The 18,525-nt window shown below is 39.2% G+C and overlaps 1 protein-coding gene across 1 annotated transcript; it reads left to right on the plus strand.

Annotated features, from left to right (window-relative positions):
• Positions 1-1,284: 1,284 nt before the first annotated feature.
• On the plus strand, positions 1,285-17,823 carry LOC143131744 (uncharacterized). Its single transcript, XM_076291381.1, has 8 exons — positions 1,285-1,387; positions 2,336-2,515; positions 3,549-3,857; positions 4,836-4,910; positions 6,504-6,611; positions 9,082-9,168; positions 9,679-9,731; positions 15,693-17,823. The coding sequence occupies exons 1-8, from the start codon at positions 1,348-1,350 to the stop codon at positions 15,924-15,926; spliced, it is 1,086 nt and encodes a 361-aa protein (XP_076147496.1). The 5' UTR covers positions 1,285-1,347; the 3' UTR covers positions 15,927-17,823.
• The last annotated feature ends 702 nt before the right edge of the window (positions 17,824-18,525 follow it).

Raw genomic sequence — 18,525 nt, forward strand, 5'->3', positions numbered from 1 at the left:
ATTTGCTCTTTATGTACAGCCTGTTGATACTGTCTATTCATTTGCTCTTTATGTACAGCCTGTTGATACTGTCTTACTATTCATTTGCTCTTTATGTACAGTCTGTTGATACTGTCTCACTATTCATTTGCTCTTTAACCCCCCTGACCACACTTCTCTTTGTTTCTCTAAAATTGTGATGTTGTCACACATACAGAGGATGTGGCTGGGCCACAAATATTTTGTGTGTGTGTGTGTGTGTGTGTGTGTGTGTGTGTGTGTGTGTGTGTGTGTGTTTGTGTGTGTGTGTGTGTGTGTGAGAGAGAGAGAGTGTGTGTGTGTTTATGTGTGTGTTTGTGTGTATTAATAGGATTCTGCATGAGCCAACATCTCTTCTTTAATGTGCAACCTACGACCATGTTACTTAAATATGTAAAAAAGTTGCCGGGAGTTTCCAGTTGGTGATGCAATCACAAACCCTACTTTATATAAAAAATGTAGATCCTGGCAATAGGTTGTTGATATCTGATATCAATCAAATTGCTTGCGTCACTTCTGTTGCATCTGGGTTTGTCAGCTCGGCCCACTATACGCTCTCTGTTTTGCCCACTCTGTCTAGCGCTCGCTCTTTATCCCTTGATCAGTGGCGTGAGAGAAAAGGGAACCTGTGGGGTGGTGAGGTTTACTTTTTTAACAAAAACACGTCAGAGACCAAGCCTCTGAAACTGTTCTAAATAGATCATAACTGTTGACCTGGCAGAGACACTTTAAGTTAAAATTAAAATATAATGTATGTTAATAGCACAGTTCTATTTCAGAATTTATTTCAGGCAATTTGAATACTACTCCCTACTTTACACGTCCCTGCCAAAGCCCCCTATGTGTGTTCAGATAGTTGGACTGAACTGGGACGGTCATCTGGGGTCATCTGCTTTCAGCTTCTGTGTTGTTTTTTTCCCCTTATAGAATGTTGCTATGACAACATGCAGAGCAAAGAGAGAACCACATCATAGATCAGGCCTCTGAAACTAGTTTATGGATATAAACAACAACAACAATGTAAATATACAGTAACTGTTGATGTGTAAAAAAAAGAACACATAAAGGGTGTCAGCATTCACCCTCAGGCAGCATCACCCTCAGCCCACTTCACATGTCCAGTGTCTGGAGTGGTGTGTCACACATACGCAGAGGAAATGACAAAACCACAAAGCCAGAGACTGTACAATCCTGTGCATATAATAGTAACACATAGCCGCAGTCTACTGTGATTGGCAGTCTTTGACTGTGTGTGACAGTCTCTGAGTTCTCTCTGCCCGGCGGACCAGTGATTCTTACACAGTGGACGACATAAGAAAACCTGTTAGGATGAAGATGGTTTCTTTTCTCCTCATCTGCCTACTCTTAGGTATTGTTGCTACGGTTACTCACATACCTCTTATTAGTTAATAGTTTCACTATTATAATCAACATGTCCTGTTAATGTGCTCACATGCTAACATGTCAGCTTCATAGGCCTACATTTAGCCATTTGGTGTTGCATGTACTTTGAACTGTGTATGCAATTGATGGGCAAGGCAGAGTTTATAAAGTACATTTCACACATATTTTAAGCTTGACGGCTGTTTTCATTAAAGCAACACCAAAGAATTTTTTGTACCTTAAAATAATGTTTCCAAAATTGTTTCCGTGGTTCATCAACTCGTAACAGGGTGAACGGCACTTCTGCATTCGCTTCGCGGCCCTCTATTGGCTATAACCGCACTATGTAAGTTTGCCAGATCGGTTAGCGGGCTTGTAGTTCGATGGAATGAGACATAAAAAACTACACATTTGCATGATGTTGCAATACATAATACTTTCATAAAATCATGCAACATATTCTACCTTGTCTGTGGACATCGTAATTTGCAAAGCCGTTGCTGGATAAACAAATAGCGTGCGTGCAACAGAGGAAAAGTTATTTGGTGTTGCTTTAAGATGTTTTGCTATAGACAATAATGTCATCGTGTGGAAACAGACGGGTGTTATGTATGTGTAGAATGTGTGATTTTGCAAGGTGATTTTCAAACTCTGCTTCTCTAAGTAACAAACTAATTTAAGCACTTGAATAACTTCTGGGAAGAAAAGACTTCTGTATGCAGTGAATGAGTGAGCAGATGCAGAGGAGGCTCTAGTATTATATTCAGTGTTGTGAAATGTAGATAAACAAATTATTGGTTGAGTTGAATGAGTGGACAGATGCAGAGGAGAGTAGTATTTATATCTTGACAGAAACAAGTTGCAATGTCCTACCCTTAATGTAATGACAATTAAGTAACTTTGGAATGTTTCATATGACTTGTGTCATTAATAGGAGAAATGAGAGCTGATATTGACATCAATGCATACCATGGAGGAGCTCTCATCATCAGATTTCCTAGAAGTGGCGTAACTTGCCCTCAAAGATGGACGTCACATCCTGACGGATGTATTATGGATCCGGTACAGAAAGGCAAATACTGGCATGGAAATGTGGAGATCAAATTGCTCCCAGGTCAGTGGTGGTCAACCTGTGTTCTTAGTTATTCTTTATATTTTTCAGTGATGGTACAGTAGAGCAGTCTTATTTGAGTCCACTGTAGAGTGTAATACATATTCTAATGGGTGCTCATATAAAACATCTTTATAAAGTAGAAAGATTCTCACCATGTTCTACCGCTGCTTCATTGAGTCATTTCGTTTAGCCTGGTGTCTTGGTTCAGCAACCTACCCCTGAAAAATAAGAACTCCCTGAACCAAATTGTGAGGTTGGCTAGTAGGCTAATTGGAGAGCCACATTCTGAACCTAGAATCCCTACACAGTAGGCAGCTACAGAGGTTGGGTCTATCTTAGAGGATTGATCCCACCCACTATATGGTGAATTTCAGCCTCCCCCATCAGGCCGCAGGTACATGATGCCTGTCTGTAAAACTAAGAGATACAGAGGCAGTTTTGTTCCCTCATCTATCAGAATGTTAAATAGCACATAGGCTATTGTTAGACTACACACTAATTTAACTAATTGACTGCACAGCCTTCTTAATGTATGTAATTATTTATTCTGACTTAGCTTCTTGTATCTGCTATGATGACTTTTATTCTGCATTTTATCCCCTGAATTCTGACACTAATAATATTTTTGTGTACTTTTTATCCATATGGAGCACTGTTGCTACTGTTATGTCACTGTTTTCTGTCACTGTCGTTAATGTCATCTATGTGTGTGTGTGTAAGCAGCCTACTCTTTTTACCTGCAACTAAATCTACCCTTGGGTACAAATAAAGTTACCTTACCTTACCTTGTAATTCAAAACACATCTTGTAACAACATACAACACAGCTGGCTACCTATGTTATGCAGATTATGTAAATAGTACGGAACAAATTGAGCTTAAACAAATCTGATAACAGTGTGAATACATGCTATTGTGTATTATCATCACCATGCATGTTAGAATCTGTTGCATATATTTCAACACACCTTAGTAAGCATTTTCAATGGACCCTCTAGTTGTCTTTCATGTTTTATGTTGTGTTTGACTCTTAGTGCCCTCTACTGGTCAAGACCATAAACTGCAATGTACTGTCGGGGGCAGTGTAGAAATCACCTGTGACTTCTCCAGTTACCGTGCTAACAGTGAGAAATTTCTCTGCATGGGAGCAGACCGTTCAACATGCAGCCGCCTGAGTGATGATAGGTACTCTGTCACTAATGGGCAAAATGGAAAGACTTTCAAGGCCACCATCAATAACCTTGCTGAAGCTGATGCTGGAGTCTATTGGTGTGGATGGAAAGTCACTTTGTCATCTCTATCCTACACCAACCTATACAACAGAATGCAGCTTATTATTATAGGTATGAAGGTTTATTTGAAAGACTTTAAATAACCACATTTAAACAAGTTATTTAAAGGAACCGTATGTAAGATTGTGGCTAAAACTGGTACTGCAATCACTTTCAAAATACTGTAGAGCAGTGTATCCCCTCCCCCTCCCCCCTGACTGGCAGAGCTGGCAACCCGGATGCCGAAACACTACTGACTTTGTGATTAGTAGATAGGTGGAGGTGGCCCATCAGGCCAAAACACAACATGACAACATCAACATCAGTTGAGGGCTGCAACTTCACTTTTTAAATGACAATATCCTGGCCGGACTACTGTTGTCAGTGATATAAGTATTTGATATTAACATGATTTCTTAATGTCTAGTGACATATCAGGGCCATTTTATGATTAATTGAAATACATTTCTTACATACGGTTCCTTTAAGCCTCAGCTTCGCAGATATTTTATTGTGTTTCTGGGAGGAGGGAAAACCCCACAGGGAAATGTATTTTTATCTATTATTCTATTAGTATATATACAGCTGAATGAGCTGACGGCCATCTTCAAAATTAAGAAAAATTGAATATGAACTCAACTCATTTGAATATCACTCAGGATGACTTCAGAAAAAGATGCAGTGGTCTCTTATTTTTTTTCCAGAGCTGTAAAAAAGAGCCTCACATGGAAGCCATAGATCACTATTAATAATTTTACTAAACATAAATGAAATGAATCTACATTGACATGAGAAAAGTCACTAGGTCATCTCTATCCTACACTAGCCTTTACAAGAGAACACTTAATGTTACAGTATTTGAAAGACTATTTGAATTTGTATATTTGAAAGACCATTTGACGATTTGTATTCATTTGAATAGCCACATTTAAATAAGTTATTTAAGCTTTCGCTTCACATATATTTTATTGTGTTTCTGGGAAGAGGTTTATGTGGATCAGTCATAGTAAACCAACTGACTCTTACAGCTACAATTTCAACATTCCACAGGGACAACCTCCACCACTACGACTACATCCCAAGCAACAACAAGACCATCAACATTTCAGTCAACACCTCTTCCAGGTCCGTGATTTCTTTTTCCCCCACATTAAGTAGTACATTTATGTATATTCATATAAAACACATTTAGTAGTACATTTATATGTTTATATAAAAACATAGGTGACTAATAGTGATGCACGGGCTGACCCGTAACCCGCGGGTCAGAGGGGTGTGGGTAGGATGTATAGATAATATTGCAGGGTGCAGGTGGGTCAGATAGCAATTTTCTGAGTTATATCCATAAAAATATCCATGTGCAGAATTGCGTGTGATGTAGGCTAAACTGAAGTTTTCCCCTCCGCTTCCTCTCTCTGTCTCAAATGCACACGCACACCAGAGTTACAACAATACCCCATCAAAGGGGACAACGCTTATCCACACAATCAATGAAACTGTTGTTTAGCCTAAATAATGCCTCTATTTTACAAAACACCAAAGAGACATTTAGATCCTAACCTCAATTATCTGGTAACGGCCCTGCTCCTCAGTTCACTCTTTGAAAAAAAAGAATGCACACTTACACACTCCACAGGCCTGTAATCTGTAGGCTAGTTCAGTTTAGTTTTTAATTAGTCTACAGCATTAATTAGCTACATTGGCATGCAGCCAAAATCATCCCAATGTTATTAATTGCTAATGTGGAGCATGTTGCCTACCTTTTCTTCAGATTACACCACTTAAACTGATGTCAGTAAGAAAAGTGGAGATAATATGGGTTAACACTTTTCTCAAGTTCACTGTAAGTACGAAATGTGTCTTATAAAAGCATCAGCCAAATAGATAAATTAAATAAAATTAAAGTTAGCAATTAGTAGGTCCGGTCGGGATCAGTTCCATATTAAACACATATTTTCTCTGATCGGGCGGGGCGGATTGGATCTCCAATTTGGGTTGCGTGGGTGCAGGTAATTAAACCCCCCACACATCACTTGTTACTAAACATGGAAGCATTTTTTTTTTTCTTCCACTGTGTTCTCTGATGTTAAAATAGTATATAGTCAACTTTTATTTATCAAAAATAAACTCAATTGCAATTGTACAAGCCCAATTAAAACCTTATATTTAGGCTGGGTATTGAAGCTCTTTGGTTATGCACAAACTCTCCTAATTCATCAAAACCAAAGCAAAAATAGTTTCCATTCAATGTCTCCTGTAAATTAAACCACTTGAAATTAAAGTTAGCAATTTGTAGGTCAGGTTGGGATCAGTTTGATATATTTAATGCTAAACATAGAAGCAGTTCTTTATTTCCACTGAGGTTAAGTAATGTACTGTAAGCTCTTTGACATTGATGTCTTGCATTGATCGCGGGCAGCCGTGGCCTACTGGTTAGCGCTTCGTCCTTGTGACCGGAGGGTTGCCGGTTCGAACCCCGCCCAGTAGGCACGGCTGAAGTGCCCTTGAGCAAGGCACCTAACCCCTCACTGCTTCCCGAGCACCGCTGTTGTTGCTGGCAGCTCACTGCGCCGGGCTGAGTGTGTTTCACTAATTCACGGATTGGGATAAATGCAGAGACCAAATTTCCCTCATGGGATCTACTTATCTTTGCAGTTATAATGAACTTCCCTCAAAACAATACTCACAGTCAGTGACCTCACTCTATTCTCTTGTTAGGTGAGCCAACCAAAACTACAAGGGAAAACATCACGCCCAAAGTGACAGTGGGACCCATGTCTACTCAGACAACACCATCTTCAGCCTTGCAGCCATCTTCTCCGACTGGTAAAACAATGTCTCCATGTACAGTAATGTGTTGTAGAGTGTGATTTCATATGTCTGCAGATTTTTGCCTGGTGTTATATCTGTGAGATCCAATAAAGGAATCACACACACACACACACACACACACACACACACACACACACACACACACACACACACACACACACACACACACACACACACACACACACACACACACACACACACACACACACACACACACACACACACACACACACACACACACACACACACACACACACACACACACACACACACACACACACACACACACACACACACACACACACACACACACACACACACAAACTAACCGTGGCCCACTGGTTAGCACTCTGGACTTGTAACCGGAGGGTTGCCGGTTCGAGCCCCGACCAGTGGGCCGCGGCTGAAGTGCCCTTGAGCAAGGCACCTAACCCCTCACTGCTCCCCGAGCACCGCTGTTGTTGCTGGCAGCTCACTGCACCGGGATTAGTGTGTGCTTCACCTCACTGTGTGCTGTTTGTGTTTCACTAATTCACCGATTGGGTTAAATGCAGAGACCAAATTTCCCTCACGGGATCAAAAAAGTATATATACTTATACTTATACACACACACTCACACAAACACACACACACGCACTCACACACACAAATCACTTGTTGAAATGTGTTTTGCCTTGTATCATTACTGCAAGATTTTTCTAAACCTCACCTCTCCTTAGTCAATTAGACTGGTATCATGTCTTCTCTCCAATCTTAACTGGGAATGGTCAGTTGACCATCATACGGACCTTTGGCAAATTTGGGATTTGCTCTGCAGGTCCGTCTGGCAAACAGACAATTGATGCCCATTTCCAATGTTTTGTTTCAGATGTCTTCTGAAACTATTTGAATTTGGAGTTTAATGCACCAATTTAAGTTTAATTCCTCTGCTAGTTACGCCCCTGTTGGAAGTCGTCAGTCAACAAACCCTTTCCAGACCCTTCTCTCAATTGAGAGGGTTGTGGTGTCAATGAAGCTACTGTGGGCCGGGTGTTAATATTGAACCTTCATGCTCCATGCAGTCGTAGTGGCTGTAGTGGTGTGTTAATATTGAACCTTCATGCTGCATGCAGTCGTAGTGGCTGTAGTGGTGTGCTAATATTGAACCTTAATGCTCCATGCAGTCGTAGTGGCTGTAGTGGTGTGTTAATATTGAACCTTAATGCTGCATGCAGGTACCATAGTGGCTGTAGTGGTGTGCTAATACTGAACCTTCATGCTCCATGCAGGTACCATAGTGGCTGTAGTGGTGTGTTAATATTGAACCTTCATGCTCCATGCAGTCTTAGTGGCTGTAGTGGTGTGTTAATATTGAACCTTCATGCTCCATGCAGTCTTAGTGGCTGTAGTGGTGTGTTAATATTGAACCTTCATGCTCCATGCAGGTACCATAGTAGCTGTTGTGGTGTGTTAATATTGAACCTTCATGCTCCATGCAGTCGTAGTGGCTGTAGTGGTGTGTCATGCTGCATGCAGTCGTAGTGGCTGTAGTGGTGTGCTAATATTGAACCTTAATGCTCCATGCAGTCGTAGTGGCTGTAGTGGTGTGTTAATATTGAACCTTAATGCTGCATGCAGGTACCATAGTGGCTGTAGTGGTGTGCTAATACTGAACCTTCATGCTCCATGCAGGTACCATAGTGGCTGTAGTGGTGTGTTAATATTGAACCTTCATGCTCCATGCAGTCTTAGTGGCTGTAGTGGTGTGTTAATATTGAACCTTCATGCTCCATGCAGTCTTAGTGGCTGTAGTGGTGTGTTAATATTGAACCTTCATGCTCCATGCAGGTACCATAGTAGCTGTTGTGGTGTGTTAATATTGAACCTTCATGCTCCATGCAGTCGTAGTGGCTGTAGTGGTGTGTTAATATTGAACCTTCATGCTCCATGCAGTCGTAGTGGCTGTAGTGGTGTGTTAATATTGAACCTTCATGCTCCATGCAGTCGTAGTGGCTGTAGTGGTGTGCTAATATTGAACCTTCATGCTCCATGCAGGTACCATAGTGGCTGTAGTGGTGTGTTAATATTGAACCTTCATGCTCCATGCAGGTACCATAGTGGCTGTAGTGGTGTGTTAATATTGAACCTTCATGCTCCATGCAGGTATCATAGTGGCTGTAGTGGTGTGTTAATATTGAACCTTCATGCTCCATGCAGTCTTAGTGGCTGTAGTGGTGTGTTAATATTGAACCTTCATGCTCCATGCAGGTACCATAGTGGCTGTAGTGGTGTGTTAATATTGAACCTTCATGCTCCATGCAGGTATCATAGTGGCTGTAGTGGTGTGTTAATATTGAACCTTCATGCTCCATGCAGGTATCATAGTGGCTGTAGTGGTGTGTTAATATTGAACCTTCATGCTCCATGCAGGTACCATAGTGGCTGTAGTGGTGTGTTAATATTGAACCTTCATGCTCCATGCAGGTATCATAGTGGCTGTAGTGGTGTGTCTGTTCGTGGCTCTGGTCCTGGGATTCATCATGCTGTTATTCAGATACAAAAAGAAACATGGTGAGTCTCTCTCTCTGGTCAGCTCTCACTCCCTCTATTCACCTTTTCAAATTTAACAACTCAGCACAGTCCAGTATGTTTCCATATGTGTGTCGCCTAAGTAACAATGTCTGTCTATCTGTCTGTCTGTCTGTCTATCTATCTATCTATCTATCTATCTATTGATCGATCTATTGATCGATCTATTGATCAATCTATCTATCTATCTATCTATCTATCTATCTATCTATCTATCTATCTATCTATTTATTGAACTTGATTCTTGATGAACTTACAGTGATTACTGTAACTAAATTGTGATTTACGTAATAATGCCCTCTGCTGTATAAAAGTGGAACTGCATTTTGATTAAGTTTACATATTTATATTTGAAATGACCAAATAATAATAGCAAGATTTCAAATTTGAAGAGTATTTAATTGTTGTGTGAAAAAAAAAGACAGCAGTCAGCGGTCTAGAGTTGAGAGATGAATGTGTGTGATTGAGTCATGTTTGTGGTTCAATTCTCAGGCGTCACCTCCTCATCAGAAAGCATGAACAACTATTACACTGATAATGACACGGTGAGACTTATATTCAGATTTTGAGATCAATTTATTGTGTTATAGTTTCATATTAGTTCACTGAACCAGAGTTTAAGGGGGAAATTATATTCCGTATATCAAAAGTATAAGACGTCTATGGAGTAAAACTTGTGCCACCTTAAACCGAATTTGAATATGTTGTATTTGCATTTGAATTGCTGAATTTGAACAATTGTATTGGAAAACCGAATTTGAATAGTATATGTTGAAACTGAATTCATTAGATTGTAACTGAATCTCAGTCAACTTGAAATTGAATATAATATTTTGAAATTGAACTCATTTGCTCTGATACATAAATTATCCTGACTGAAAATTTCGCTCTTGGAACTTTCACATTCAGTTCTCAAAATTCAGTTTCAAAACGTGAAATTCAATTTCAGTCTACCGAGACAAAAACAGCTGGTAGCTAAGGAAGAGCAATCGAGTGCAGAGCTATTGTGATCGCGTGACTAGTGCCGAGCGCGAAGCAGAGCATAGTGTGGGCACTTGGTTTGCATGCTTATTAGATCTGCACGCACGATTCATAAAACACATTCCGATTGTAGGCCTACTGTCTCACCTACCGTTTATGTAATTTTAAACAGATAAAACATTTGTTGCAGTATTATTTCAAACTTCTAGCTTGTCAATCCTTGAAATACAGAACTAGCCTAGGCTACCCAGCCATCAAACATCGATGTAACCTAGGCCTACCTACCTACCGTTTTTGTAATTTTAAACAAATAAAAATGTTTTTGCAGTATTACATCTAAAACTTCTAGCCTGTCAATCCTTGAAGTACAGAACTACCCAGCTAGCCATCAAACATCGATGTATGGTCTTACCTACCGTTTTTGTAATTTTAAATAGACTAAAACATTTTTTACAGCATTACATTTCAAACTTCCAGACTGTCAGTCCATACAGAACTACTCAGCTAGCCATCAAACATCAATGTACTGTCTACCAATTGCAAACTTCTAGCCTGTCATTCTTTAAAATGTCATGGGCATAACTTTCTCTCGTTTTCGTTTTTCCTACTCAACTACTGCTCTATTTCTTATCCTGGACTGCCACCTACTGGATAGAAAAGGCAACAACCTAGTAATTATGTGAATAAAAATCTACATGTTTGAATGACCAAAAAAGGACAAATCATTACCGTTTTCTTACGTTTAAAGCCACTCTTGTAATACTATGATGTGTAGGCTACCTTTATTTGCTTCCAATTACATATGGTTATGGTTACGCTTTTGTCCAAAGCAACATAAATACAAAACAATATAATACTTAAAATTGAACAGGGAACAAATGAAGATGTTGGTCAGACTATAATAAAGAGAATAGCAATAATAAACAACCATGTCAATTCAATCAATAGCCTAATGACATAAACAATGAGAAAAAAGGGAAAATAGTAATAATAAACAATAATGTACATTCAGTCAATAATATAATAAAAATAACAATAGCATGGTAAGACTACATTATGGAGAATATCAATAATAAACAACAATGTCAAATTAATCAACAGCCTAATGAAAATGAAACAATACTATACAAACCATAAGTGTTAATTCAAGTGCATGTTGAACAGATACGTCTTTAGACCCCTGTTAAAAGACCCAAAACTATCACAGGAACAGAGAGCACTGGGCAACTCATTCCACCAACATGGAACCACTGAGGAAAAGTCTTGAATTTGACCTATGTCTGGTCGACACAACAGACACTCTTCAGAAGACCGCAGTGGGCAGTTGGGGATGTACGTCTTGATCATTGAATTAAAATAACAAGGAGCAGATCCGGTCAGTGTCCTATAGGCCAAAGTGAGAGATTTAAATTTAATTCTGCCTAATAGGGAGCCAATGGAGAGTAACTAGGAGAGGAGTTACATATGTCTTTGGCTGATTAAAGACCAGGCGTGCGGCAGCATTCTGAATCAGCTGTAACAATCTTACTACACAAGCAGGTAAACCAGCTAATAGTAAATTACAATAGTCCAGCTTGGAGATGACCATGGCCTGAACAAGAAGTTGTGTGGAATCCTGTGTCAGATAAGGTCTGTTCTTCCTTATGTTGCAAAGGATAAACCTACATGATTTTGCAATTGCATCATATCTAATATCAGCTGATTACACACATAAACTAAAATTTAGATTGCCCATACATTTGGAAATCCATTTGGAAATCCATCACCACCAATGGCAAACAAACCAATTCCAGAGAAAACAACAGTGGACATGTTTATTAGTGTGTAAAGGGTTTTACAATATGTGTTGCATCTTGCAAAGATATTTATTAAGAGAAATCAAGCTTCGGTCCATGTCTGATCGGTGCCAGTCCATTGTCCTCAGTCTATCTCACTGTCCACTGTTCATTGAGGCCTCTCAACCTATGAAAATAAAACCAACAAACAATCAGTGTTTAGCTTAAAGGTCTACTGTGAGTCTTTCTCGTTAATTGTTTATTCATCTCTGCGCAAAGAGGTCTCATAAGCATCAGGCAATCAGGATACACAAGTCTGTGCACCTAAGAGACAATCAGTTGTTTCTCACACACACATTCATACCTTGGATCGTATACATCATAATAAATATCATTACACCTTCTCTGCACACACACGACTTGGTCAATACAATGAGTTAATTAAGAACCAAGGACATTTCTATCGTCATACAACACATTATTTGCAATCTACACACACATTACTGAAACAGAAGTATCAAGACAACACACAGTTAAAGTATAATAATTAGGTTATTGTAATATACTGTGTCTATTTCTCAATAACTTTTACAAAATCTGCATGGAGTCGATGAAGAAGCATAAATCAGCCTGTAGAAATACTGTTAAACTAGGGTCTCTTGAGTCTTGATCATATTATCGATATAGAACATATTCAGTTTGAAACTCTTAGAAGCTAGCTAGCTACCATTTGCTAACAAAGTTATCGCAATCCAGTTGTCTGGCAACATCACGGCACGAAAAAATTGACCCACGTAGCATTAGCTAACAGACAACACAACGATGAAAAAAGCTTAACTAGGGGGACATATCCAGTTTTCCATGAATGATACTGTTTAACCTGAGATTGTAACGTGTTCTTACAGGCCTAAAAGGCACAATGATATGACAATGACCAATCATATTGTTCTATCAAAGAGTAACGTTATAGTTTTTTTTTTTAGCTAGGTGGTCCGTGAGGCTATTTTTATTGATTAAGTGGTCCTTGGTCTGAAAAAGTTTGAGAAACACTGGTCTAACTGGTTCTGAACTATGGAAAAAACTTTAACTTAGTCGATGAAACTATGCTGGCTAGCCAGCCAGCGCTAGCATATAATGTACATTATATACAAAGTAACGTTAACAGACATGGCATATGATATCAACTTACTTGGACGTTTTCTGATGTGCCAGTCGCTTCCATCTCTTCTTTCTCTGTTCGACACTGTAAGGAGGTTCAGGAGACAGCTTGCTAAGAGGGTGCTATGCTCTTTGCTTCGCGCTCGGCACTTGTCACGCGATCACAATAGCTCTGCACTCGATTGCTCTTCCTTAGCTACCAGCTGTTTTTGTCTCGGTAGACTGAAATTGAATTTCACGTTTTGAAACTGAATTTTGAGAACTGAATGTGAAAGTTTCAAGAGCGAAATTTTCAGTCAGGATAATTTATGTATCAGAGCAAATTAGTTCAATTTCAAAATATTATATTCAATTTCAAGTTGACTGAGATTCAGTTCCAATCTAATGAATTCAGTTTCAATATATACTATTCAAATTCGGTTTTCCAATACAATTACTCAAATTCATATTCAAATTCATATTCAAATTTGGTTTAAGGTGACACAAGTTTTACTCCATAGACGTCACTCGTCAGGACAAATGAGGGAACTGGGAGTGGTCGAAGGAAATCGTGAAGCTTCCGCGCGCTGTTGTAAATAACAATTGATTATAGAACCCCTGTTAACCTAATGATTCTGACCCCGCTAGATATGGAGAAGTTTCAGTCAAAGTAATATAGCCGCAAGCGGCAATGGCGGGCCCGAGCACCTGCGGGCCGCAATCCGTGACATGTCGGAATCCAACAAAGCACCGACGTGGTGCGTGTGTGAAATGTACATATTTGATGCATGTGATACTTGTTTTTGTATTTTATTTTCTGCCACATTTACTCGCTTGGCCAGGTGGGGGCGCAATGCAAGGCAGGCCCATTAGGTGTCATAATCATAATATATATTAAAGGGACACCAGGCAATGTTTTCGTGTTAATTATTCATCTTCGTAAGTCGGTATATGGTTAAATGACTCATTACATGGCGAATGAAGACTCTCTCGCCCGCCCCTACTGCCTGTAGGAAGAATATCCCGCTTGCAAGTTCAGTGTATCGTACCCGCCGACCGAAGCAGTTTCAGTTTACATCCTGCATCCACAGCACAGAGGGAGGCTAACGAAACGCTAGCGATTGTTGCAAATGTGTGTATAATGGCAGAGCTGGCGAAGAAGCAGCGAAAACCCTTGACGGAAGATGCAAAGAAAAGGAAAAGAGCTTCAGACCGAGCGAGGGGGAGTTTCGTAGAGAAAAAGCATCAGGCTTGCCTGGTGTCCCTTTAAACTTTGAGGGATATCTAAAGAAATTCTAGAAAACTATGCGGGTCAAAGCATAACAATTTATTTGTCAGATACAAGCTATTCATCCAATACATTATAGAAGGTACATCTAAATGAATAATTTGAAAGTTACGAAAACAGGTTAAAGGATCATTTAGGAAGCCATATGAAGCAATCAGAGAATGAACACACCAGCTCAGAAGATGATGACTACACACCTTAGTGGTGCGGGAGATTCTGACTACAGAATGGCTCCTAGAATGCTCTGTGAACCTCACTTAAATAGTCTACCTAGTTTGTGGTTGGTTACATTGATTTGGGATCACATGGTTGGAGGTCAGCTGATTTGAGAGTACTTTGATGTGACTTGAGACCATTGTTGTAGTGAGAGTGAATTAATCAAGACATGACAATGTTCACATTAATTACATTTCCTGCTTCCTAGTTAGTTTCTCCTGTGAAAAAGGCAAAGGTTATAGATATAATCAAAAGTTGTTGTAGCAGCCATATGTGACAATGGGCCCACTATGAGTTCATACCATCATGTGGTAGAGTAATTAATCAACAGTTCACATGATCAGGAGTTTGATCAGTATAGAAACATTAGGACTCCTTACAAAAGTATAACCCTGAAAAGGTTTGTTCTGGAAATTTTGTCTGGACTGGACTAAAGCCTTTTTTGGACTTTAATATAACATTTTCTATTCCAAAACAATTACCCAGGAGGAAGCTTTTTTCCTCTTTGACCCTGTCTCAGATATAAAAGCACATATGCATTGCTGAGAAGACCTTTTATTACAGTAAGACCAATTTTATGGTATATAGCAATGTGAAAGACATATATTTGTCCAAACCGACATACAAATACAAAACAATTAAATTGGGAACAATAATTTAAAATGTTGGTCAGACTATAATAAGGAGAACGGCAATAATAACAACAATGTCAATTCAATCAATAATATGCAATAATGTCCATTCAATCAATAATATAATAACATAACAATAGCATGGGAGAATATCAATAATAATACACAAAATATATATCTTCTCATTCCCACTAGCTGTTGTAGTGACCCAAATCATTCCTACAGGAAGATTTTGAATGTCGACCATTGAAAGTCAAAAGTTGAAAGTTGTTCAATTGATGTGCACCACAAGGAAAGTTGGTAGGTGTAGGAGTAAGGTGATTTTGGATGAACCCCCTTACTTGGTTTATGTGCAGAGGAATTTAGTCCAGTACACTTTCTTTTATGTCATATTTTCAGAACTGCTCCTTACAGCTTACTACTACTTTTCAGCCTTTGCCATGGCACTTCATCATTTTCATTTTTCCTCTCATTCAGGTGGGTGTGAATGCCCAAAGCGGTGCCGCAGGAGGCGGTCTGAGGACCATCTACGCTACTGCTCAACATCCCACAGCGCCCTCTGGTGTCCCATTGTACTCAATGCTCCAGTTGCCCCCTGAGCCCTCTCCCTGCCCCACCTACACCTCCATCAGGTTCAAACCGGCCGGAGGCAACAATGTTGTCGCAAAGGAGGACACCTCCACCTACTACAGCACTGTAAAGACTACTTAGATAAACCGCCAAATAGCCAGTAGCAAGCACAGTGAAGATGCAGGCCAGGATAACTGATTTACTTCAATATAGTGATACCGGCTTCATCTATTTCTAATTTTGCTTGACTCTTATTATTCTTATTTACTAATTACTTTTTTATGTATACATGTTTGGGCTTTTTGCTTTTATTTGGATAGGACCGTGAAGATTGACAAGAAGTGAGTGGGAGAGAGAGAGATGGGGTGGTATCGGGATATGACCGCAGGTCGGATTCGAACCCGTGTCCCCGTGGGCACTTGGACCCACACATGGTACGGGCCATGTTGCGCCACAGCACCAGCTACTATTCACTTTTTTAAGTAATTTCTTAACATATTGTGATTAAGAGCAAGAAGAAAGAAGTGAGGTGTGTAGAGGGAAGGGAATAGTGAAGTTAAGTGTCTCTAATGAAGGGAATAGTGAAGTTAAGTGTCTCTGATGAAGGGAAAGGTAAAGTGAAGTGTCTCTGATGAAGGGAATAGTGAAGTTAAGTGTCTCTGATGAAGGGAAAGGTGAAGTGAAGTGTCTCTGATGAAGGGAATAGTAAAGTTAAGTGTCTCTGATGAAGGGAATAGTGAAGTTAAGTGTCTCTGATGAAGGGAAAGGTGAAGTGAAGTGTCTCTGATGAAGGGAATAGTGAAGTTAAGTGTCTCTGATGAAGGGAATAGTGAAGTGTCTCTGATGAAGGGAATAGTGAAGTTAAGTGTCTCTGATGAAGCAAAAGGTGAAGTGAAGTGTCTCTGATGAAGGTCTGACTGACTGAAACACTAGCTCATCATTTAATAGAGGTTAAGTAAGCAGTGTTTTAAGTTTGTGTTATGTTCTGAGTTTTTTTTTTTTTTTGCCTTGTTCTTTGATGTCAACACAGAAGCTGACTTGGGTCTGTCAGAAAAAATGTTCAGATGCTATTTCACAGGCCAATATGCAACCCTACTATAAGGCTGAGGAAAACAATGACCCAATTTAGCAGATACCTATTACCCCCTCATGGCTGTCAAACACGTACATGAGTTATTGTGTGAGCTTGACACTGATTGAACCAAAGATGAACCAAGTTCATAATAGTCTCCAACAACCAAGAAGATAGCATTTATAGAGATTCACTATCATTTACTGTAATGTGTCACAAATCTTGCGAGATGTAACCAGGGCGCCAACAGCCTAATTGCAATGCTGGTCCTCTGCTACAGTATGCACATGATTCTCCCTATTACACTTTTTATGTACAAGTTTACAAGTTCAAAAGTATTATTACTTATATATTAAAGGGACCATATGTAAGAAATGTATTTCAATTAATCATAAAATGGCCCTGATATGTCACTAGACATTAGGAAATCATGTTCATTTCAAATACTTATATCACTGACAACAGTAGTCTGGCCAGGATATTGCCATTTAAAAAGTGAAGTTGCAGCCCTCAACTGATGTTGATGTTGTGTTTTGTCATGTCATATTGTGTTTTGGCCTGATGCGCCACCCTCTACCTATCTACTAATCACAAAGTAAGTAGTGTTTTGGCATCCGGGTTGGCAACCTCGAGTCAGGGGGGAGGGGATACACCGCTCTACAGTAACTTGAAAGTGATTGCAGTACCAGTTTTGGCCACAATCTTACATATGGTTCCTTTAAAGTTAAAAAAAGAATAGGATGCCATTAACTTCTAGTTTGCAAAATGGCTGCACTTGTTGTAAAACTTATCATGGTGTACAGGCTCACATATCCTCTATTAACACATTGTACTAAAAGCTGAAAATGACTATTATCATTAGTAGTAGTAGTAGCCTAGTAGTAGCAGTAGTAGTAGTATTCAATGTCTTCATATTCAGAAATATGACATGTTACGGTATGTGTGTTATTGCTGGTAATATATGCACTTTCCCCCAAAAAATAAAACAATGAGTTTGTCCATTTTCCTCTGTTCCTTGCCTTCCATTTTTGAGTCCATATTTGCTATGGGCCTTGAATCATAAAACTGAAAATCCTGTGGATTCACGGTGTACGCGCTGTTAAAAAAGGACAAAATGTCACATTGCATTTCCCAGAATGCCACATCCCCAGCCCACATACATTCTCAAAACATAAAAGTGTACAGGCTAACACTGATGCTCAAAAGCACACAATACTTTATCTAGAGCACACAATACTTTATCTTATCTAGAGCACACAATACTTTATCTAGAGCACACAATACTTTATCTAGAGCACACAATACGTAATATGTCCAACATGTCCTTTACAAACATTTTCAATGGAGAACAGTACAAAACACATGGACAAACACGGACACAGAAAACAACATTGATGTGAAAGGGTATTTAAAATCAAGTTTGTCCATGCTCTGCTTATGAATGAAGTTGGGGAAAATAAATAAATAAATAATAATTATATATATATATATATATATATATATATATATATATATTCTTAACTCATTGAGTGCCAAAAACGTAATATTACGTTTTTCTTTCCCAGGCGTTGAGTGCCAAAAACGTAATATTACGTTTTTAGCTTTTTTTTAAATTACGAAACTAGACACTCTAACACACCTTATATGTGATTTTGGGAACTCTGTGAT

This window comes from Alosa pseudoharengus, unplaced genomic scaffold, assembly GCF_046254945.1.
Source record: "Alosa pseudoharengus isolate Yale_2024_CS ecotype anadromous, Long Island Sound unplaced genomic scaffold, YU_APseudo_1.1 YU_APseudo_1.1_scf_1, whole genome shotgun sequence".
In the NCBI taxonomy this organism is placed as follows: Eukaryota; Metazoa; Chordata; class Actinopteri; order Clupeiformes; family Clupeidae; genus Alosa; species Alosa pseudoharengus.

Bases quoted from the DNA above. Each gene is read 5' to 3' on its own strand.
- LOC143131744 (XM_076291381.1), top strand. From the start codon at position 1,348: ATGAAGATGGTTTCTTTTCTCCTCATCTGCCTACTCTTAG. The intron at 3,858-4,835 runs GTATGAAGGTTT...AACATTCCACAG, and splicing joins AATGCAGCTTATTATTATAG to GGACAACCTCCACCACTACG. The intron at 4,911-6,503 runs GTCCGTGATTTC...TTCTCTTGTTAG, and splicing joins TCAGTCAACACCTCTTCCAG to GTGAGCCAACCAAAACTACA.